Source organism: Rosa chinensis, chromosome 2 (genome assembly GCF_002994745.2).
Source record: "Rosa chinensis cultivar Old Blush chromosome 2, RchiOBHm-V2, whole genome shotgun sequence".
NCBI classification, from domain to species: domain Eukaryota; kingdom Viridiplantae; phylum Streptophyta; class Magnoliopsida; order Rosales; family Rosaceae; genus Rosa; species Rosa chinensis.
In genome coordinates, this window is record NC_037089.1 from 66,406,066 (window position 1) to 66,429,619 (window position 23,554).

General features: G+C 37.0%; 1 protein-coding gene, 1 long non-coding RNA gene and 1 pseudogene across 2 annotated transcripts; all 3 read left to right on the forward strand.

Moving 5' to 3' along the window:
* Window positions 1-2,161: 2,161 nt before the first annotated feature.
* On the forward strand, window positions 2,162-2,709 carry LOC112184796. Its single transcript, XM_024323036.2, has 2 exons — window positions 2,162-2,431; window positions 2,606-2,709. The coding sequence occupies exons 1-2, from the start codon at window positions 2,162-2,164 to the stop codon at window positions 2,672-2,674; spliced, it is 339 nt and encodes a 112-aa protein (XP_024178804.1). The 3' UTR covers window positions 2,675-2,709.
* Window positions 2,710-3,249: 540 nt separating this feature from the next.
* On the forward strand, window positions 3,250-5,345 carry LOC112188246. The gene is made up of 4 exons (XR_002931370.1): window positions 3,250-3,334; window positions 3,569-3,742; window positions 4,470-4,634; window positions 5,024-5,345. It is a non-coding gene; the product is annotated as an uncharacterized LOC112188246 (long non-coding RNA).
* A 9,034-nt stretch (window positions 5,346-14,379) lies between these two features.
* LOC112184797 lies at window positions 14,380-20,436 on the forward strand (annotated as a pseudogene).
* Window positions 20,437-23,554: the final 3,118 nt, after the last annotated feature.

Below are 23,554 nucleotides of genomic sequence, written 5' to 3' on the forward strand. Positions count from 1 at the left end.
CTGTTTATTGCGGGACAATAATATATTTGTTTTGTTATTTTTTGCATGAATATGGGTGATCCTTTTGTTGTTAGGTGCATTTATTCTTGTTAAGAGGCCTCCCGGGAGGCCTAGGGTGAAGCGGTTCAAGTGAAGTGGAGAGTGTGAAAAAAAGCCAATTCGTTGTGGACTTAAATTCACCAAGTATTGAATTTGAATACATGTACTTTTGTAAACTAATTCAAAACCAAACTGAGTTACTTCTGACCATCTATAAAAAAAATTATTTTGGGGGAGGGGGGGGGGCAATAAACTTTTTATGACCCCCCCCCCAATAAACCTAATTATGTTGGTTAATGAATCTAGCAGCATTTTGTTGAAATGACCTGTAATAAATGAACCACAGTTAAGACATTATTGTGGGGCAATAATCTGTCTATTGCCTCCCAATAAACCACCCCAAAAATCACCAGTTTCTATCACTGACAGATTATTATACTTTAATAAACTCAAAACAACATAAGACTTATCAAAACTCTAATTTCAGTGATTAATTAACCACAGTTAAGAAATTATTGGGGGGCAATAATCTGTCTATTGCCCCTCAATAGACCACAGTTTTGACGTCGTCCGAGACCTGAAAGCTAAGCCCAAACTCGATTCCGGCTTGGAGCTTCCCGGACATCTGACAAACAAAACTGGCGAAGCTCAGACCCGATTCTGGCGTGGAGAGTTTCTCGAACATCTGACGAACAAAACCGGTGAAGCCCAGAGGTGTTGGGATCGTGGAGTTGGATGGCGTCATCCTCTGGTGGTTCGACGGTGGGACAGAGCGGCGGCGGTGGAGGCCGACATCGACGGTGGAGTGGTGGGCGTGGTGGCTTAGAGAGAGAGAAAGAGAGAAAGAGAGCCTGAGACGAGGTTAGAGAAAGAGAGAGAGAGAGAGAGAGAGAGAGAAATCGATGAGGGGGAGGAGAGAGAAATATGAGTGTAATTTATTAATTAAAATGAGAGCAATACGGTCAAACACTGTTAGATTGGGTAAATGGGGTTAAAAAACTCTTGGTGGAGTAAGTGAGCAATTTTTGGGCTAAAATTAGGTAAGTGGTCACGACCCCTAAATTTTATTTCTACTGCACCTCACTTTCTTTGGTCTTCGTTTGACTTTTCTTCACCGACGAACGACCAACTAATGGAGCCTACGAACTAACAGCGCACGTGACTTGCACATTGCTGGTGCAAGTGACCCGATGGTGCACGGAATCCTCTCCGACAGTCTCCGTAACAAAAAACCGAAAGCTGCTCACACAACCAAAACCCAAAGCTCCTCCCTATCTCTCGACAGCGTCTCCCCAAAACCAAAACCTACGGCCAAATCCTCGCTCTCCCAAAACCAAAACCTAAAGCTCCTCCCTCTCTCTTGACAGCATCTCCCCAAAACCAAAACCTACGGCTAAACCCTCGCTCTCCCAAAACCAAAACTCCTCCCTCTCTCGACAGCGTCTCCCCAAAACCTAAACCTACGGCCAAACCCTCACTTTCCCTCAGCTTGCTAGGGTTTCCATTTTCAAATCCCCACCATCCTCCTTCTGGATCCCCAAATTTCAGATCCTCAATTTTCAATTTTCAATTTTCAAATCCCAAGATCTCGCTGACGGTTTGGGCTCATCCTCTGCTCTACATTATACACCCTCTTTTGTTTCGTGGCTCCCAATTTCAATAAGCAACTAATCAAAGAGCGTTTTGGTAAGTAAATAATCAGAGAAGGTTTCACAGAAGAGAGAGACACAATGACGACTCGAATAGCTCTGGGAGTCGGAGCCAACTTGCTCGGTCAACACTCCGCGAGAGAAACCAGGACGCCACTGCTGACGTCGGCAATCTCGACCCTCAGGTTCTCTTTCTCTTTCTATTTCTTGATTTGCTTGACAGTTAGAATTTTGAGCAGCTAGGGTTTTGGCATTTGAGTTCGTTCTACTTGGTTTTGTATACTGGTTGTTGATTTTCTTGTTTGGTTGGTTTTCAGGTTAGTGAAGAATTGTTGTGGGAGCAATTTGTTTGAGCCGGTCCTATTGGTATGTATCTGATTATAAAGCTTGCTTTGTGTATTTAGTTGCTCTATATCTCGTCTATTAATGAAAATAAATTAAATTGAAATGATTAAGATATGTTAAAACTATTAATGGAACTCTATGCTTATTTTCGTGCAGTTAATGTGTATGTTCCTAAAGATAGAGTTATGAACCTCCATCAAGGATACAGATTCGTGGAGTTCCGAAGTGAACAAGATGCTGATTACATAAGTTTTCCTATTCTCAAGTTATTATATAGCTCCCCGATTCCTGTTAAAGATGTTGTTTCTGACTATAAATTTGTTGTTTTGACTGCCATGCCTGCAATCAAGGTGCTTAATATGATCAAGCTTTATGGAAAGGCAATTCGTGTAAATAAGGTATGTAATTATGTTTTCCCTAGCTTTCATTCTCTTTGTGTTCTGTGCCACATAGGGTGGTAGAAATTATAATTTAATAGGGCTTCAGGGAAAGCATTATGTTTCATCTCTGTATGCCACATATCCTTGGATGTAATGATATTCTGATTGATTGTGTGAATTCTTTGATTTCAGCTTCCCAAGATAAAAAGGGTGTGGATGAGAAACTTCTCTACGATATTTTCAGTGCATTTGGAGTCATAGTTACAAACCCAAAAAAAAAGGGTGTGGATTAGAAACTTCTCTACAATGATTTCAGCTTCCCAAGATAAAAAGGGTGTGGATTAGAAACTTCTCTACGATATTTTCAGTGCATTTGGAGTCATAGTTACAAACCCAAAGGTACTGCCTCAGCCGTATCTTTCACTTGCATAACATTAAATATTAAAATGTTCGTATCTCGAACTTCCTGCAAAATATTATGCTTTTAGGGATGATGTTTTCTTCATTCTTGCTTTCCAAAAAAAAAAAAAAAAATTGAGTTTCAGAATCTTGTAGTTGTCTAGATCACACGTTCAGATTTTGATGGTTATGAAATTCTTTACAAGCATAAGTACAATTTTTTTGGTTTATGAAATTCTCTGCTATTTCTTCACCAAGGTGTATTTGTTATATAAGAAGATGCTCCCTTAGTTCTGATTTTATTTGGACGGGGAAATCATGCAGGATGGGTCTTGTTGCCAGTTACATTTGTTTTCTGTTCTTCTTAATGGTGGTACTCATATGGAAATTGTATTGAATATGTTATATAATTAACATATGGTTTGACTGAAACTAGAAATGAGAGAACCTGAAACTAGAAACTCCCGTGGATTTGGTTTCATTAGCTATGATTCCTTTGAGGCATCTGATGCAGCTATTGAGGTATGTCCTTCACTGTCCTTTATTATACTTTCTATATGGTTATTTAGCTGAAAAAGTGCAATTATATGGATGAATTAAGTGCATCTTAGTAATCGATTTCAATCAGACCTATGATAATTGCTATACCATGGAGTAGTGGTTATCATTGAATTATTAGTGACCAAAGTTGAATATCTAAGTACATATTTATTCATGTACAGGAATTTAAGAAGGCTATTAAAATACTTATGGCAGGTGAATCTTGTTGAGTGGCTAAAAATAATGGTAGGTGCAAGAAGTATGGAGTATGATGAATGGGCCAATCACAGGTAGGCGTGGAAATTGGAATCTGCTGCCATTATAGAGCCTTCAATAAATGGTGCAATGTTTTCATTGAGACATATCGTGTCTATTTCTAAATTAAATTAGGTAAAGTAAAACTCTATATGATATTCTTGGTCCTTAATTGCTTGATGGGATTACCTTCTTTTTGCTGCAAGTTCATATTTCTCGAATTATACATGTTGATGCTTTAATGGATCTTGAAGATATTGTATTCTTTTGATTGCTTGATGGGATTTAGGATTGCCATAGTGAGTACGTGAACGAATCTCTTTCTGGGTACTTCAAATATGTTCTTTCTTTCTGAAATTTATGTTTTGAAGCTTTAATGGAATTTGGAGATATTCTAGTCCCCTGATTGCTTGATAGGGGTTAGGATTGCTGATATAGTATGTACTCATATCCTCTTTGTGGGTACTTAAAGTTATAGCCTTTATGAAATAGCCTTGGGTTTGTCGCTGGGTTTCTGTTTAACTTTAATTTTATGGGATTTGGAAATATTCTGTAGCTGTAATACCCTTTAATTTTAGGGATGTATAGCACTCTTAAAGAGTTAAAGGAGTGATCTGTATTGTGATTTGCGAGTGAAGGTTTAAGTTATTTGGTTGTGGAATTGAACACATATGATGGGACCACAGTACATATGGCTTCTAGTGGAATTTGGAGGTCTTATTATTTTGGCTGGAGTAGTTGAACTATAGCTCACTAGATTAGCCAGGAAGGAACATGAAAATTGAAATTATAGAGCTGGTAGTAGTTATATTTATCTATTTATGTTTTGCTTTGATGATATTTTTATGCTTGGTATATGTAGGAACTAATCAAAGGAAGATTCATATTTCACATTCTAGGTCGATACCTACATTAAAAGTGGTATAGTTATTGGGCTGGGGTTTGGTATAGCTTCTTGATTGGCCATGCAGTATATAGGTCTGCAACTTGGAGTAGGTGCTTTAAAGGATATAGTGGGGATACCGACGTAAGTATGCATTCTTTCATCTCATCTGATCCTACATTTTTTTTCCTTTTTTGTTATGCCTATAATTCTTGGGCTCCTTCCGAAGTTTATTAAAATCCCTCGAGTGACTATGCAAGCCAGTGATTTCCTGGATTCATAATTTATATTGAACTTGGTATTTCTGATCTGAAAGTGCAAATATATCATCTACATTATATTTTGATGACAAATAACTTGTTTGATGCTGAGGCACTTTGGTCACCATGACAACAAAACATGTGATGCTAAAAGAATACATGATAACTGTTTGATTGACCACATATATGAATAAGTCTGTTGTTTCCTTTTTTATAATCTCAGGTACATGATCCTAGCATTGACTGGTGATAAATGGTAGAATTGAATTGCAGATGTAACTAGTGTTCTGCCCATATTGGTCCAATTTCTGTTCTGGCATGGGTACCCCTCAGTGAACTATTGATCCATATGTAGCTGGAACTACAGAAAGAGAGCAAAAAGCTCCTACAGAAGCTTCCAAAGCTAGACTCCAATGAGGCTATGAGAGCAGCAAAGCTAGACTCCTTAAGTAAATTTCTGGATGTATATAGGAGAGTAGTATTAGATGTACTCCTTTTGTGGATGAAAGATTACCTTTACACAATCTATTTTGGTGCATGATGTGGATTATAACAATTTCTTCTATATATTGATCAACTACTATTAATTTGATTATTTTTTATTTCAGTTCCAGCAAATACAATACATTGAATCATTCTATTACGACAACAATAACCACAAAAAAACTGTCGTATGTGCACAAAGATCACAATGACCCCAAAATAAAACTGTTGTATGAATTTATAACAAATAACAGATATTTTGAAAAACTGTCGTTTGAATAAAAGTCACACAACAGCTATAAAATAAAGCGACCTCTTAATCGCAATCACACAACGGTTTCTAAAGTTGCCCGTTGGCTGAATAATAGTCGCACAACAACTAATGTTGTCGACAGGCTGCCAGCATGCTGTCGATAGGCTGCCAACATGCTGTCGACATGCTACCTAGCCGTTCACACGACGGTTCCCTACAATCAACCTTCATCAGACGGCGCCTCGATATATGACGGTTTAGCTCTATATCAGATAATGGTTTTTAGCCGTCGTCTGATTGAATTTTTGTAGTAGTATATCTATCCTTATGTACTCGTGGTTGCTGGAAGATCAAGTAGGGTAGCTAGTTATTACAAAACATTAAACGTGCATGCTTTTCACTGTCAAGGCACTCTTCTATAAACCAAAGCAAAGCCCATAGAGTTTAACGGCGGCTGGCCTTTTTTTCGAGCACCAATCCTGGTGGTCAAGTGGCAGACTGGTGTATTCTTTCCAGTGCCTTAAGCCACAAAAAAAAATATTGCCACTAAATTTAAAATGTTTCTTGGCGACTTTTCGGATATTGAATCCAGCGACTCTTATTAAATGTATCTCCACTATTATAAAAGGGATTGAGGCCTGAAGTTTGTGTCAAAAATTTCACCAAATTATGATATGCTTAAATTAACATTAAATAAATGAGAACTCATAATAAAAGCATCTAAAAATGCTATTATGGTTGAAAGAAAACGTAAATATGAAAAAATTGAAGAAGTGAGCGCGGTAGAAGGAAACTTCCACATTTGTTCCTCCTTTCAACAATAACACATTCATTGCATTAATATGAGGCTAGTGTTATGAATAGTGTTGAAAGAATACAAGGCAAATTAATACACGTATGAGTAGTTTTTTTTTAATCTATTTTAGCAGTTGCTCCAAACTCTGAAGTGACTCTCCTTTATAATTTTAAGGATTAAATTATGTTTAGTCCCTGTACTATGACCATTTTTTCGTTTTAGTCCCTGACATTTTCAATTAATCTGAAAAGTCCCTAACGTCAAAATTTCCGTCTGATTGGTCATTCCCACGTCAAATTAGGAGTTGGCCTTAGGTGAAATGTCTAATATACCCCTCAGTTATTTCTTTTTCATTTTTAATTTCTTTTTTTTTCTTTTTAATTTCTTTTTTGCTTTTTCTTCTTTTTTTCTTGTTCCTTTTTATTTTTTTTTCCTTTTTAATTTCTTTTTTGCTTTTTCTTCTTTTTTTTCTTGTTCCTTTTTAATTTCTTTTTTTCCTTTTTTTTTCTCTTCGTTTTGCCTATTTTCTCCTTCCTCAACCCACCAATCCCATTCCGATCAAACTCCACAACCCATCTGTTTCTCTCCCCAAATTGAAACCAAACCCACAAAGACCTAGCTTGGCGGTGCAGAGATGGACATCAAGCAAAAGCAAGAGGCTAGGCTAGGAGCTGATCGATCAATTCTTCACCTTCTCTGAAGCCACCTCCCAATGTTGGGATCCCCCCTCGCCTCCATCGTCGCCGACGCCATCTCCCAAACACAAGCAGATCCCAATCAGCTCGAAAATTGGTAGCTAAACCACTCCCCTCTTGTTTTCACCGCATACTTCTCTCTCCCACTCAAATCTCACTTTCTCTCTCCACATTGATAGGAGCATTTTAATGCGACGTTTTAATTGTAATTTCCTCATATTTACTTAGTTATTTCCTTAAATAAATCCTTCTTGTTTAGGAACGTTTCCATCTTTAGAAAGTTTCTATTTTTAGTAATTTTAATAAAAGTTTATATTTTCTAGGTACCTTGGAATAAATGGAGCTGAAATGAGCTGAAATGAAGAAATTGAGTTTTCCTGGTCCGACTAGGAATCTCAGTCAACGCAGGAATCCTGATGAGGCTAGGAAACCTGAAGGCATTAGGAGACCACATGATGACATGGGAGATATTTTGGGAGATTAAATCTGATTTTTGCATGGAAAATCAAGGAGATTACGTGGAGAATATCAATGGAGAATTTTAAGGAAGAAAAGATTCAAAACAAGTCCCGATTCGTTCCTCAATTCCCTCAAGATATGTTGGCTGAAATTAGAGAATAAAATCTGCAATTTTAATGTGAAAATCAAGAGAAAATCAAGGGGAGGACATTAAGGGTAAAGCCATGGAGAGATTTAAAGGAGAAAATGTCCAAAATGAGTCCGGATACATTGTCTAGGTTCATGCCTAGATATTTGGCCTAAAATGGTGAATAAAATCATATTAAATCTTGGGAAAATCAGCAATAATATATTTGGAAAGATTATGGATTTGTTTTGGAGCTTTTTGATTGGTTGAGTGACATGGCAGAGCTGACGTGGCATTAATTCATTGGTTGGAGCTGTGTGGTGCAACCAGAAAATTCCTTAGAGATTAAATTCATGAAGCCTTGCCTTCCCCTATATAAACCCCCCTATGCTACACCACAAGACACCTCTCCCCCTCAAAAAATAAACATTAGAAAAATTCTCTTCATTCTCTAATCTTCAGAAGCTCTGCGTCTCAACCAAGGAGGAGAAGAAGTCATGCAATACATCAAGATCTTATCTACCATCCACCCTTGTGTCGTCCCTAGAAGATTGCTTGCTTTCAAGGATCTTCGAGTTCTTCGTTTCAAGGCCATGTCATCCATCTTTCATGGTGTATTTCAAACTTTCTTTTCTTTTCCTTATTTGTTTGATTCGTAGAGTTATGAATTCTAGTTAACATGACATTAAGGGCAAAGTTTAAAGCCCATTTATATGTTTTGAAATAAAATTGTGATTTTCATATGTTGATTGATATGTTGCTTATGTGAGATTGCTTGATTGATTTTGGATTATAGAAAACTTTTATATGTATGTGTTCTTTGGTGGCCAACTTAGGATATATGCATGTAATTGGAGCTAGATTTAAGTAGTAAAGACTTTGGACAAAAGTCGAAATCAATTAAGGAGGATTGCAAATAGGTGAACTTATTCATAACTAGGTTGTGCACTTTGGTTGACATCCTTTCTTTGTTCTTAATGTGTTGAATGTGTTCTTGATTAGCTAGCTTTCTAGACTATGATTGCATGTTCAATAGGATTGATTTAGGTGCTTTCACTTAGATTAATTATTCAAGGAAAGTAAAAAATGGGAAATCGTTTGCTTTCTAACGTTTCACATTGTCAACTTCTTTCTCATGACATAGAAGATTAACTATAGGAATTGTGATTGGATTTCATTCATATGATTGTGGATTTGATCTTTGTTCCTTGCGTTCCACCGTTGTATATTTGTTTTTATATTTTCTTTCTTTTATTTATTTTAATTTTCAAAACTCTAATTCTTAAATCCCCCTTTTATTTAGTTATTTGTATATATTTTGTAAATATTATACTTTGTATTTATTTTAATTCTTTAGTTGTTTTTACAATGATAGGTGTACCCTCAATCCCCGGAATAGAACGATCCCTACTTGCTTATACTACTAATGATATTTATAGGGTTAAATTATACGCTTACTTTAAGCTGTATCACACATCAAGTCTCAATTTGGAAACTTTTCACTGAAAACTACCATTTTTTCAGACCCTGAGGTTTTTGGGTCTTGCTCAAAATGGTGATTTGGATTTTGGGTCTAGTTGAAATGATGGTTTTTGATGGCTAAGTTGACCAAAACCAGAAGTGAAGAAGAAGAATAGTGATGGAAAAAAAAAATGGCCATCGACGTGGAGAACAATAATTGGGGTTTCAGGTCGATCTGGATTGGTTCGCCGACGTGGCGCTACCGATGCAGCAGGATACGATGGTCATTAAAAAGGAAAAATAAAAAAGAAAAAAGAAAAGAAAAAGGAAAAAAGAAATTAAAAAGTAAAAAAGAAAAATAAAAAAAGGAAAAGGAAAAAAAGAAATTAAAAAGGAAAAAGAAAAAAAAAGGGCCGCCGGCGTGGAGAACAAGAATTGGGGTTTCGGGTCGATCTGGATTGGTTTGCCGACGTGGCGCTACCGATGCAGCAGGATACGATGGTCATTAAAAAGGAAAAGAAAAAAGAAAAAAGAAAAAAGAAAAAAGAAAAAAGAAAAAAGAAAAAAGAAAAAAGAAATTAAAAAGGAAAAAAGAAAAAGAAATAGAAAAGGGGTATATTGGACATTTCACCTAAGGCTAACTCTTAATTTAACACAGGAGGGACCTATTGGGGGGAAATTGTAAGGTCAGAGAGTTTTTAGATTAAATTAGAATGTGAGGGACTGAAACGATGAGAAAGACAAAGTACATGGACTAAACATAATTTAATCTTAATTTTTAATTAACTATCTCGCTCCCAAATATAGAGAGAGCATGATGAGGCTCTTTATAATTTAAAAAATTTATTTTGACTAATTTTATGTAATTTATAAATATATTTAAACTATTTATTCTTCATTCAAAAAATAATATAAATTCATAATTAGGTAAAATAAAGAGAACGATGCAGACGTATTTTAGAAGTGGCTAACCAAAATAACTTTTTAACTAGTTTGGCTAAAATTTAACTAAAAATGGCTAGCATTGCTAAAGATGCTCTAACCAATAATGTCATACGACATACGTATAAGGGTGGAAGTGTGGAACTACAAATTGAAAATAGTGATTAAATATTAATGCCCTTTTTTGTTTACAAATTTTTGCTTTCAAGGCTTTTAAAAGGGAAGACTTTTTATTTCTTCTCTGATCGTCTTGTTTGATTGATTTGGAGCAAGATATTCACAATCATTTATGATGTTAATGGGTAAACAAATAAATTCTTTTTCTGGGCGAGAGTTCTCCTCTTTTAACTCTCCAGCCCTAGCGTCGCAAGAGAGAAAAAGCCAAAAGCACCAAAAAAATTTCTGTCTAGCGATGGCCAGGGATGGTGTCAGCATCTCCGCGTTGTCACTGTGCTCACTGCCGGACGGGCACTTCAATGCCCTGGGCTAAGGTTATGAGAGAAGATGTTTGGTTGGAGGTTTTGATGTCGGGTTGGGGCGGCTTTTCTGGGCGTCTTGTGGTGGTCCTTGTGCAGGGATGGGGCGTTCCAGATCTAGTGGTGAAGTGGATCTTGGAGCGTCTAGGCGACGGTGCGGCTCATGGGGAGTGGGGAGTGGAGCTGAGGGCAGGCAGTGTTGGCGTGTTGGAGCTCGACAGCGCAGCTCTTGGCAGAACTCTTGGGCAGCGTGGCTCATGCTGAGACTCTGTGGCGGAGCAGCTCGTGGGCGGCGTGGCTTGTGGAAGGACTTATGGGCCACACTGCATAGGCGGCTGTAAGCATGGTGGAAGGGTGGTCTAGACATGGGTCAACCCTGGCTTGCTGGGCCTTGAGTTAGGCCTCTTCTCTTGGGACTGCCCTCTAGAGCATAATTTGGGCGGGGGTTTTTACCCTAGGCCCATACCTAAGTTTTTAGTTTTGTCTAATTACAATAAATTCCTTGTATTTAGGAAGCTAAACACCGTTGTGCACTCTATGTATCTATAGCGTCTCTGGAGCAGTACCAAATGAGGGTATTCGCTATCTCTACGTATTTGAATATATAATGAGTAGGACTATATGTACGTACCACATGTGAATACTGCCACTAACTTCTTGTCTATCTATGACCTTAAATTACAGCGGAAGGGTATGGAACGGCCTATTCTGGCTTGTGATGAATATACTATTTCTTTAACTTAGAAAAAAAAATATATATATATATATATATATAAATTCTTTTTCTCCTTTTTGTTCTTGTTTTAGTTTTTTTAGTTTGGTTTCTTTTGCTTTTTTATTTGAATTTGAATAATTTTATTTGGGCTTTGAGATGTAATATGAGGGATTCTTGGATCCTTCTAGCTTGATGGAAAGACGTCGTCCATTTGTAATGGAACCTGATTTCATTCCCCTCCAAAAAAAATAAAAATTAAATCATAAGTATCACTACTAGAGAAAAGCCATTCAGAGACAAAATCAATTTGTCTCCAAAAGCTGAGAATTCGTCCCCCGAAAAATTAGAGACAGAACCGTTGTGTAGCTAAAGTCGTCTCCTAATGGTCGTCCCTAATTATTAAAGGCAAAGGCTTATAATTCCATCTCCTAAGGCATTTGGAGAAGAAATTAATATTGTCCCTTATTCAATGAAATTTCATCCCTAATTTTCTGAGATTGGCAGAAAATTTAACTATACATAGCGCTAATGAGAGGAATAGGGGACAAAACTCAATCCGTATCTTTTTAATTTTATATTTTAAATGTGATCAAATTTAATTTTAATTTTCAATAAATTTTTTTTTATCCAAATAGGTAAGCTATTTCATTAAGTTCAGCAAGCAGTACAAAAACGAAACACCCCTATGGGGTCGACAGAAAGCAATCGTTCCTTAGAACCTTTGAAATCCCTATTCTAGAAGAACAAGAACCCAACAAGCTAGTCCTGAGTACACCCACCTTTTAGAAAATCTACACGCCTTTATTCTAACTAAAACCAAGAAACCTCAAAGCAGACATAAAATGGAACCAACTAAAGCTATGGTTTTTGCGACCCAAACAAGAATTAAATTAAACTATCAGTAGAAGATGACAGAACACCTTCCACTTTACTCTCGGCGGTAGCAGACTCCACCCTCTGCACAGCCTCGCCCTCCACCATGAAAAGAGAAATCATGACCAACAATAAAATGAACAAAATGCCACTTTGCTGATGGGCCGAGAACCACCGAGCCCACCAACACAAACCAAAACAGCCCACAAGGAACCCTAGCCCAAAGAAGCAAGCCCACTTGGAGGCCCCAGTCACCAACCAATACCAGCCTCCGTCCAGTCGCCAGAGAAGAGGTTACCGCTGTCAACAACGCAAACCGCTCCACCAACATCCGGGATCCAGAGCGCCTCGATCTTGGACGGCACCGCCATTAAAGTATCAATTACTTGCCCTTCAACCGCGTCTACTTCCCAAGGAGGAGCTCCGTCGCAAGCAATGAAGAAATTAGTCCCTAGCTAGTTCGGGATGAACCCGATCAGAGACGCACAACACAACCTGAAAAACCACCAAGTTTAGATCGGACCCCCGATCTCTACCATCGCCTTCCCCGACACAGATTGTCGGATAGAGAGCTAGCAGATCCATCATCATTGCCAATTGGAATTCCTCCATGCCAAATTCGATCAACCAGAACCCCATCCCCACCAATATCAGCAATTATGCCTCCTCCACCCAAAGAGAGAGACAGACCAATGATTTTATCGCCGCCGCAATATGAAAAAAGAAGCAGACAAGAAGTTTTGTCGCCATTGCTCGCCGTAGAGAGGAACTGACTATAGTCCTCTCAAGAGAGAGTCAGAGACATAGTTTTTTTTTTCCAGTAAATTCTTTGATTCATCTTAATTTTCAATAAATTATTGAATGATAATAGGCAACAAATCTAATTTGTCGCCTATTAAATAGAACTTTTATTTTTTGACGAAATTAAATAGAACTTTTTTTAACAAAAAAAAAATCAATTATTATAGATAATCTAGTGATAAACAAAGGCGTAATATCAATTCTTTTTTCCACTACACCAACTAACATAACAAACTAAATACTTTCATTAATATGCAAGAACATATATGTTCAAATGTTTGCTGCTATATATCAGCTAATAACTAATATTTATACATGCTAAATCCTCTCCTTGTAAACAACTGATCACATAAAAACTCCCACTTTGCCATTTGTCTTTTACCCCACAGTGCATCGTCGTGTCAGAATGCGTGGCTGAGAGTCTGATTATGGCCGACTTGCCATTGATAACTTCTTCTTCCTGATAACATCCTACCATCCAACAATAAAAAACAAAAAATTAATGCACTAAGTATTAATAAGTGTCATAATATTAATATAAACAAGAATATGCACAGTAGACATCAAGAATGAATATCAATACAAAAAATTGAGTAATGTACTATATCTATCTTCTTTTTTTACAACTTAGGATGCTCATAATTAAAAGGACCAACATATTTGCCATAAAACGTATTAAAAAGACCAATTATGCCATAAAAAAAGTAAAACCTATAAATGAGAACTCTACCTTTCCATTGTGCAATTGATGTGTTAGTTGGACTGAAAGCAACACTAATTTGCTACCTGCAATGAAACAACCCATAAAAAAATAGATATTTATTTTATGATTATGCTAGGTTTTAGAAGACAAATAGTTTCCGTAATTCTGAAGAATAAAATAAATAGAGAAGAAGGAAGAAAAAAGTAAGTAGGAGATGCTCATTATATAACTACTAGGAAGTGGTGTTAGCTCAGTGGTTAAAGCATCCACTATCTAAGATCCAGGTCATGGGTTCAAGTCACCATGGAGATATGAGTGAAATCCTTTGATCCTCTTTAAAAAATAAGGAAAAAAAAACTACTAGGAAACATGCATTATATTCACCTAAAGCATTCTTACCCACGTTATGTCCAAGGTGTCTACAATCACTGCCAAGAAATAGGAGATACTCTGGGATACCAGATACTATAACCTACAAATACAGAAGGGCCACAAATAGGAAGCTAAGTTATTAAGGTTTTTCTCATGTCAAATGGCCATTAAAGAAAACAAATATTATAAGCAAATTCATTTTGAAATCTAAATGACACAGCAAAAATAACCTGTATAGTACCAAACTGTAGTGTAAGATTTTCAAACCAGTATATTTAATTTGTACAAAAAAAGTAATAAGCCAAGCACTATTAGTATTAGCCTCGTGAACAGAACAATGTATATATCTTGGATGCCTAGTTATAGCCCAAATATTAAACTTCTTATTCAACAACAATATAAGGAAGGCCATTAAGCTAGCTATAGGTACGCCATTGAAATTATTGCTATAATTTATAGCATCATTCCATACAATGTGGAAGCTTAAGGTTGCAGAAGGTGGGGAAGATTCCTCGGCTTACATTTACAGCACAAACAACTTCGTGGGAAGGCAGACATGGGAGTTTGATCCCGAAGCAGGAACTGCTGAAGAGAGAGCTGAGGTTGAAGCGGCTTGTCTTCATTTCTACAACAACCGCTATCAGGTTAAGCCCAGTGGCGACCTTCTTTGGCGGATGCATGTACTTGATACAATGTGATGACCTTTCAACTACATGTCTTCTCCATGAAGAATCATTGGGTATTGGTTACTGAATTATTTACTAAAAGAACATTTTACGAACTGAGAACTAAATTTTCTTACTATATATTATTGATTATGTTCATTGTTGGAAACTGCAGTTCCTAAGAGAGAAAAAGTTCATTCAGACAATTCCTCCGGTAAAAGTTGAAGATGGTGAGGTTATAACCTATGAAAAAACCATAGATGCACTGAGAAGGTCTGTCCACTTCTTCTCAGCATTGCAGGCAAGCGATGGCCATTGGCCTGCTGAAAATGCTGGCCCTTTGTTTTTCCTTCCTCCTTTGGTAAGTTCTTTGATTCTCTGTATCTATAAACTATAGTCATCAATACTATCGGTACTTTACATTAAGCTTAGTCTCTGTAACTAAGCTTAATGTAAAGTACAATTTCATTTCAATTTTTTATTTTCTTTATTTTTAATACAATATTATAAGTTTATGACTGCTACCTGAAGTTTAGTGGTGTTAATTTTAATTTAGTACTCGCAAGTGAACTAATCAATTGTAGAATAGAGGTGCAAGCACGAGGTCATTCCCTCAAGGACTGATTGAGACAATTTTGTTGTGACAAATGTGCTATACTTAAGTGAGGCTAACTGATTTTTACGATGTTGTTGAGTTTTAAACAGTAAATTAAAGAAAGAAAAACTAAAATTAAAGACAAGAATGAGCAATGAGATTTCTTTAAGTTTAAGTACAGATTATGAAGATGCTAAAGCATTGAATCCACCACCTAATACTTCTATATTCTCTAGTTGATAACTATTGAACACCTAGATTACATGCTAACAATTTCCGTACATAAGCTTTGTTGATCCCAGACATATGCCAAAGTTCTTCTAACCTATGAATTCCAACTTATTGATCATGTATAGGACTCAAGTAGCCAAACTATGATTTACTCCACTTAATGATCAGGTTCAAGCAAACATGTTCAACTCCATTAAGCACAAAAGAACTAGAAAATCATGCAAACAAGAATATCGACTATGATCAAGCACTTGAATTCTTAATTCACAACTCTTTAATCCCAAGATTGAATTATCTTTTGGCACCCTAGAAAACATCTACTCATTGATCAAGCATCATGTTCTCCAACCAAATAACTCATAAACAAAACCTAGGTCTTATTGATCCCGAGCGAAGATTTTGAATAAAAGTTTTATTGAAACGGTGATTAAGAGTTTAACATAGAAATCCAGAAATTCAATAGCAAACCAACTAAACAACTAGAATAGTCATACTAGGGCCTTCATCTCAGCCCTAGCTTAGAAGTTTAGCAATCCATAACTATGAAAAGCATGATTAGAATCAAAGAAATCATGAAACAGACAATGGAAGAATTAAGGAACTCAGAACCAGTGATGGTGAGAGCTTTTTCTTCTCCTTGTTCTCTGCAGAATATGTTGTGTCTTTCGTCTCCATGCGTGCTAGGTTTTCTGCCCTATATCTCTCTTTTCAAATCCTACTTGACTTTGGGCTTCTTAGGTCTTCTAGTCCTACTTGGAATAGATTCCTTCTCTCCAAAGAAAACGCAAGGCTACTACGCAAGGAATTACTCCAAACATGTTAGACACAAGCCCGTCAAAGTGCTAAGAGCAATGGACTTGGGCTTCACAAATCAGATTCCGAAAAGATATGCAAGATCCGTTAGAATCTGCCTTCCCGAACTAGGTTCGCTTAAATCATTATAACTTCCTCCAGAAGGATGCGAATCCACTTCTGTAAAATTCCTCAGAAAGCTAATATCCGTATCTTTCTAGTGGTATAAGACTCGCCTGATAGTTCCTTGTGAGAAGGTACAATTTAATACTTGAATTTGACGCAAAATAGAGACAATTCTGAAAAATCAGGATGGCCAGCATCCTTTCAATCCTACGTGACTCTAAGCTCCAAATCTTTCCTTTCTCCAATTTAACCTACAAAACACAAACACAAAGTAAAAGACTCAAAAATGACAAGAACTAAGCCTAGAATCCAAAATTTAAGGGTATAAAAATGTATGAAATTATGAGTTATCATTTAGTTTCTATTCTAAACATTCAGGTCATATGTATGTATATTATGGGACATCTTAATAGTGTATTCCCCGAAGAGCATCGGAAAGAAATTCTGCGTTACCTGTACTATCATCTGGTGCATATAGTTTTTAACATTTATTAGCACAATTATGACCAAAATCTTTCTATTTCGATAAGCAACTGTATAAAGATTAAAGAATCTAATCTTTAGTGTATATTTCGGGTACTTCAGAATGACGATGGTGGCTGGGGACTACACATCAAAGGTCATAACACCATGTTCAGCACAGCTCTCAGCTATATTTGTATGCGTATTCTCGGAGAAGGACCTGATGATGGTGATAGGAGCATAATTATGCTATGATAATGTTGTTAATTCCCATATTTACTTTGTTAGTTTATCTTATTTTCTGGTTAATTTAGTTGTTTTTATGTTTATTAGGTTTTCCAACGCAAGGAAACAAATAAGAGCAAAAGGAAGGAGATATGTGCAAATAATGGAGAATTGTGGACTCTTGATGAATCAAGGAAGCTTAAGGCAACATGAAGAAAAAGATATTCAGCAATTAATTCTCTTGGCTGCTCCGATTGGATAGAATGATGTCAATGAATCTTAAATCAATCAGAACATTAATCAAGGAGCTTACCGTTGAAGCCAAGGAGTTAGAGTCCCAAAAGGAAAGAAGAAAAGGGTTACAAACTGAATAAAATCTCTCCTTGGACGTGGAAGAAACCTACCATCTCACATACGAAGAAGCATAGATGCACAAGAGCTGGAAAAGAAGAAGAACTACAACCTTGCCAAAAACGGTCGATCGCTGCACACCAGAGATCAATCGCCGATCCGTATTTTCCAATTTTCTGATTTTTGTTGTCTTCTTTCTCCATGAACTCCTTTGTGTTTTTGATTCCCATTATGTGTAACTAAATTTCCAATAGTTAGGGGGCAGTTGAAGCCCCTAGACATGATCCATATCATGCTTTGATATTCAATTTGTTTTCCAATTAATAAAGTTGAGGTTTTGTTTACCGATTTCTCATTGATGAATTCTATGTTTGTGTGCTTTGGAGGCCTACTTAGTATGCATGCTAGGGTTCTGATACTTTGATTGTTTGATGCCTGGATCAATAGTTGGATTCCTCAAATTATCTAGAGAAGTAATTGGTAGTTTTAACTAGCTAGCAAGTAAACAAAACCCTAGGTTTAGCAAGGCTCTAAGTTATTTGCGATGCCTAGTGATTGCTCAAACTCTTTTCAAACTTAATGATATCTGCATGTTTAATCTAATAAACATACCTTTAGGTTGCATTGCTTGGGAATAGTCTAGGTGTAGAGCGCTTCCTGCCTAGCGTACAAAGTAAGAAAGAGTAATAGGTTGTGCTCAAGCGTACCGAGCCAATCTGAGTGTCTTCAACTAAGTTAATTGGTAGTAAATTGGACAAAGTGTGTTGTGTGTGATTGTTGGGGGTGGATACTTCCTTCCTAACTAGTTTCATTATCTTGATCTCAACCATTCTCAAATAAGCTTTTCTTTATTTTATGTTCTGTTCTCTGTTTTACCATATTTATTTAATATAGAAATTCAACTCCAAAATTCACCAAATTTTGTGGCTCGACGCCTTGTGTGTCTAGTACTTCTCTGTAAATTTTCGTATTTTTCTGGGTTGTTTTGGTTAGATTATTAGTTTGTTTTTCAACTGCTGTTCAGTAGGAACTGCAGTCACGTTTTGTGACTTTTGTTGAAGCTTTTAGTTTAACTTAATCCTCTGCGGGAGACCCTTATTTCCCTATATTACAATCGACATATTTGCAGGAGAATAACGAAAATCAATAGCTTTAAATTTAGCTATCAGATGGGGGCCAAGACAATGCTTGTCCAAGAGCTAGAAAGTGGATTCTTGATCATGATGGTGTCACACACATGCCCTCTTGGGGAAAGACTTGGCTTTCGGTAAGGATACCAGTAAAGCCAGGGCACCCAAATCTTTAAATGTGTTCACCAAATGACGTTGATTAGTACCTTATTTCAAATAAATTATGCTAATTTAGACAAAATTGGACTATTTGGTGACTGCCAGTATTCATTACACATGTAAGTTATATTTTTGTCCCGAGGAGGAGACTAGTTGCAATATGCTTAAAGCCTCAAATGCTGTGCTTATAATTATACGAAAATAATTTCTTGTAGATACTTGGTTTGTTTGATTGGTCTGGAAGCAACCCTATTCCCCCAGAGTTTTGGATTCTTCCTTAATTTCTTCCTATGCATCCAGGTAATTAATTAGCACACTTGCCTTCTCTCCTTTAAGTCATTTCTGCACTCATTTATATGTATTAGTATTTTTAATTCTATACTTTGATTTTAATCACCTCATCATACAAATGCAGCAAAAATGTGGTGCTATTGTAGGATGGTTTACATGCCTATGTCATACTTATATGGAATAAGGTTTGTTGGCCCAATTACACCTCTCGTTCTTCAATTGAGGGAAGAACTTTTTATTCAACCTTACAATGAAATCAATTGGAAGAAAGTACGCCATCTATGTGCCAAAGTGAGTTGTTCAACTTGATTTACTTCAAATTTCAAGCCACAAATTAGTTTATAAATATTTGCAGGACCTGATTACAGTTATTGTAATTGCAGGAGGATATCTACTACCCTCATCCTTTGATACAGGATCTCCTTTGGGATAGCCTCTACATCTCCACAGAGCCTCTTCTTACTCGATGGCCCTTTAACAAGTTGATCAGAGAAAAGGCTCTTCAAGTGACGATGAAGCATATTCATTACGAAGATGAGAACAGCCGATACATTACCATAGGATGTGTGGAAAAGGTAATGTGTATGGTGAACTTCTTTTCCTTGTTATATTGGATATCATGATTCAACCTAGTCCTAACTCATTTCCCATTCTACTGGTATTCGAACAACTCGATAAATAGGTTTTAGGTATGCTTGCTTGTTGGGCTGAAGATCCAAATGAGGACTATTTCAAGAAGCATCTTGCAAGGATCCCGGATTATTTATGGGTTGCTGAAGATAGGATGAAGATGCAAGTTAGTACACAACGAGATACAATATATATGATTTTTTTATTCATCTTTTTCGGTTTTGAGTATTTACTACATATTGCGGTACGTGCAGAGTTTTGGCAGTCAGCAGTGGGACACTGGTTTTGCCATTCAAGCTTTGCTTGCTAGTAATCTCACAGATGAAATTGGGCCAACACTCGCTAGAAGACATGACTTCGATCATAAAAAAATCTCAGGTTTATTTAGAGCTCCAATCAAGTCACTGTCATGTCTTTTGTTCGTCCAACTAATTGCTCAGACTAGCTAATGATCGACTTTGCACCAAATTTTGAATTAAGGTCAAGGACATCTGGTGACTTCAAAAGCATGCACCGCCACATTTCTAAAGGATCATGGACTTTCTCTGATCAAGATCATGGATGGCAAGTTTCTGATTGCAGGTATCTATCTATCTTTACATAACAAAACTTGCATCCATGTAGTGAGGAAGATATGTGCAAATAGTATATTATCCTATGTTTTATGTTTTATGTAGTACTCTGCAGGCTGTGTTTTCTAATTAACCATTATACACTGAATTAATATGGCAGGAAATCACTGGAGTCTTCATGAAGAACTGCATGCTTCATTATGCAGCTTATAGAAATATATACCCACTCTGGGCTCTTGCAGAATACCGCAAGCGTGTTCCATTGCCTTCCCAGGCCAGAATTGTTCACCCTATTATGTAGCTTGTTCAAAATAAAGGATCAAGCATGAAACCTCAGTAGATGCAATATATTAGTCTGGGCATATATAGATGAAAAATGTCAATTTCTTTATCTAGTAAAGATAGGGTTGTACTTTTTTTATTCTTGTTTTGGAACTTTATTGCTCTTTCACTTTTTTATATCCGTTTTGTTTCTTTTTTACTTGGAAAGTTTTGGTTTAAAACCTCTGTTCTTCTATTTTAAACGTGTACTTCAATTTCAATTTTATCTGTTTTATTTATTTATTAGAAATTGAACTTTATTAAACTCAACCAATTCATCATTCTGGGCAAAATCCCAAACAAGATTAATCTCCCACATCAATAATTTGTTCAGTTAACATACAATACATTTATTTTTTAATAGAGAGGCGATATTATAGATTCTTGATCTGTAATAGCTAATTTGAGGCATTATGCCCACCACCAAATCCGAAGGAAAGAGGACCGCTACAACTGAAAATCCACCACCAGTTATTTTATTAACGTACATACTTTCATTTAGCGTTGTTCTTTTCATTTGTACATCAATCACCTTTATGTTCTCTAAACGTACTGTCAAAGCTGATTCAAAATAGACTGAGGGATGGCCTTAGCTAGAATTGGGTCTCTTTTCATTTAGGCCACGTTTGGTTTGCGGAATGAAAAAGTTGGGAAATGAAAGTTGATCCTTTCATTTGTTTGGCACAAGTTGATCCTTTCATGTGTTTGGCACACCCAAGGAAATAAACAACCTTCCTGCATGCATGAAGGGAAAATAGGGGTCACACCTCATGGAATTCATTTTCCCTCATACTTTCCTTGCATTAATTGCACATTATTACCTACTCTAAAGATTATTTTAATGGTTGTTATTACAAATTTATCCATGAAACTTTTTGTAATACCCCGAAAAAAAAATCTAAATTATTTTCCGAGGATATTTTAGAATGATTACGTGGTCATGGGTGAATGTACAAAGCTTTGAGGAGTTATGAATTTAGCTCAAACTTTTTTATTTCGAAAACGTACGTTATTTAGGGGCACGCGAAAATCGACTTTTTATACGTACGGAATTTGGGAAAGCTTCCTTCATGAAAGTTGTAGAGCTCGTCGATACGATCGCGTGCATATGCGGAACCCAAAAATCGGAGTTCGTATGCGAAAGTTATAAGCGAAATAAGAAAGTTACTATTTGTGGTAGATTTGTATAAATTTGAAAAGTTACTGTGACCGGGTAACTTTTCTTTGTTTTCTCTCTCCTTCCCCCGTGCTCTCTCAGTCTCTCTTCTGCAACTCTTCTGCAACTCTCTCTTTCTCTCTTCTGCAACCTCCTCTTTCACCACCTCTAGACCACCAAAAAGCGTCAAATCGGTGGCTACGGACTCGTCTTGACCTCCTCTTGGCCCCTACGGTGGTTGCTCACTGCGGCTTGGCCGGAAAACGACGTATCGGGTCCTTGAAGTTTACTGTAGCAGGTGACCGTTGACCCGAATTCCGGCCACCTCCGGCGACAAAGCCAGGCTTTTTAGAAGCGTCTTGAGGCGTACTTAAAGCTCCCCAAATATCTTGAAACGATTTGCAGCGTGGAGGAAGAAAGCATAATTAGAAAATTTTACTGTACTTCGGTGTGCTTAATTGTTCGGCCACTTCAAGGTATTTTCTGACTTTGTCACAGTTGAGAAAGTTATTGGAAATGTTGAGATGATGTTGTGGATGAAATTTGGTGGCCGGAGGAGGAGTTGGCCGCTGCATGAACAGTGTTGCAGCATGAACAGTGCGATGGTGAATAGTGCGGGTGATTGACGGTCTTCCTTGGTGGGCGGTTTGGTGTGTATTGTGAAATTGAAGACGCAGCGGGATTAGAGGTGAGTAAACCTCACGTGATTCATATTTCGAACCGAGTACTTTTAATTAATTTATTTTGTTGTCATTGTGTGAAAATATTTATGGAATAAATATTTGTTTTAAAGCATATGGATTTGATCAACTACGGTCCATAGGTAAGTAAAATGATTTAATTATACAAAATGAATTTCTCGATTTTCTTGTGTGAACTATAGTTAGTATTAGTGGTCACTCCTGAGTGGGTGATTCGTATATATATATATATTTACGTGATTATATACGAATTGGTGTGACATTGAAGAATGTGAAATTGTGATGACTTATTTACTTTGGATTGAGATGTGACGTACCATATTTATGTTTGATGAACATGATTGATGAGTTCTTGTTAATTTTCATGATTTATATTGGAGGAAGTGTAAAGTGGAGAATGTAGGGTTCTGAGGAGAGGGGTGTCCGAAGAGCGACGGTTTATTATTAACCGAAGTATTATGTTCTGAGGACATGGGTGTCCGAAGAGCGACGGTTTAGTATTAACCGAAGTATTTTGTTCTGAGGACAGGGGCGTCCGAAGAGCGACGGTTTATTATTAACCGAAGTATGGACCCAAGTGGTGTTAAGTGGGTTGGGTGTCTGTAGGACCAGTGTGGTATTTTTGTGATTTGAGGATTGTGGAAATGTATTCCTTGTGGTTTTCCATGAGTGGTTTGATGTCTCTTTGCAGACATATTACTGTTGAATTTTACTTGATTTGTAAGAATCATAATTTAATAAATCAACAGTTCCTTCTTGTTTACTCATACGGGCTGTCATGGCTTACCGGGTTTGGTGTTGTTGCAATCCCGGTACACTATTCAAATTGTGTAGCGGGTAGTCCTGCAGGTCAGGAGGATCATGGTGGAGATCGTGCGGATTAGAGTATTTGTTTTAGTTTGACAGCTTTGTAATAGTGAGGTGAGTTACGCTCATTTGAGCCTTACAATTTGATCTGGTGAGAGTGTGCTGTATTAAATAACTTGAGGATTTGGTTTATTGTTTTAGTGAGAGGTGTGAAGTGTGGTTGTTTGTGAAAAAAAAATTCAGGACTTTTATTTGTAATTGTTATTATTCACGTTTCGGATTTGAATTGTTTATTCAAAATTCGGGGCGTGACAGTTTGGTATCAGAGCGTAAGGTACATATTTGGTGATGTGTCAATACCTTCCGAGTGATGGCCCGTCTGCAGCGGATCCCCATCGTGTGCTCTTCGGTATTGGCTAAGTCATTGGGTATGT

Bases quoted from the DNA above. Each gene is read 5' to 3' on its own strand.
- LOC112184796 (XM_024323036.2), top strand. From the start codon at position 2,162: ATGGAACTCTATGCTTATTTTCGTGCAGTTAATGTGTATGTTCCTAAA. The intron at 2,432-2,605 runs GTATGTAATTAT...CTTTGATTTCAG, and splicing joins AGGCAATTCGTGTAAATAAG to CTTCCCAAGATAAAAAGGGT.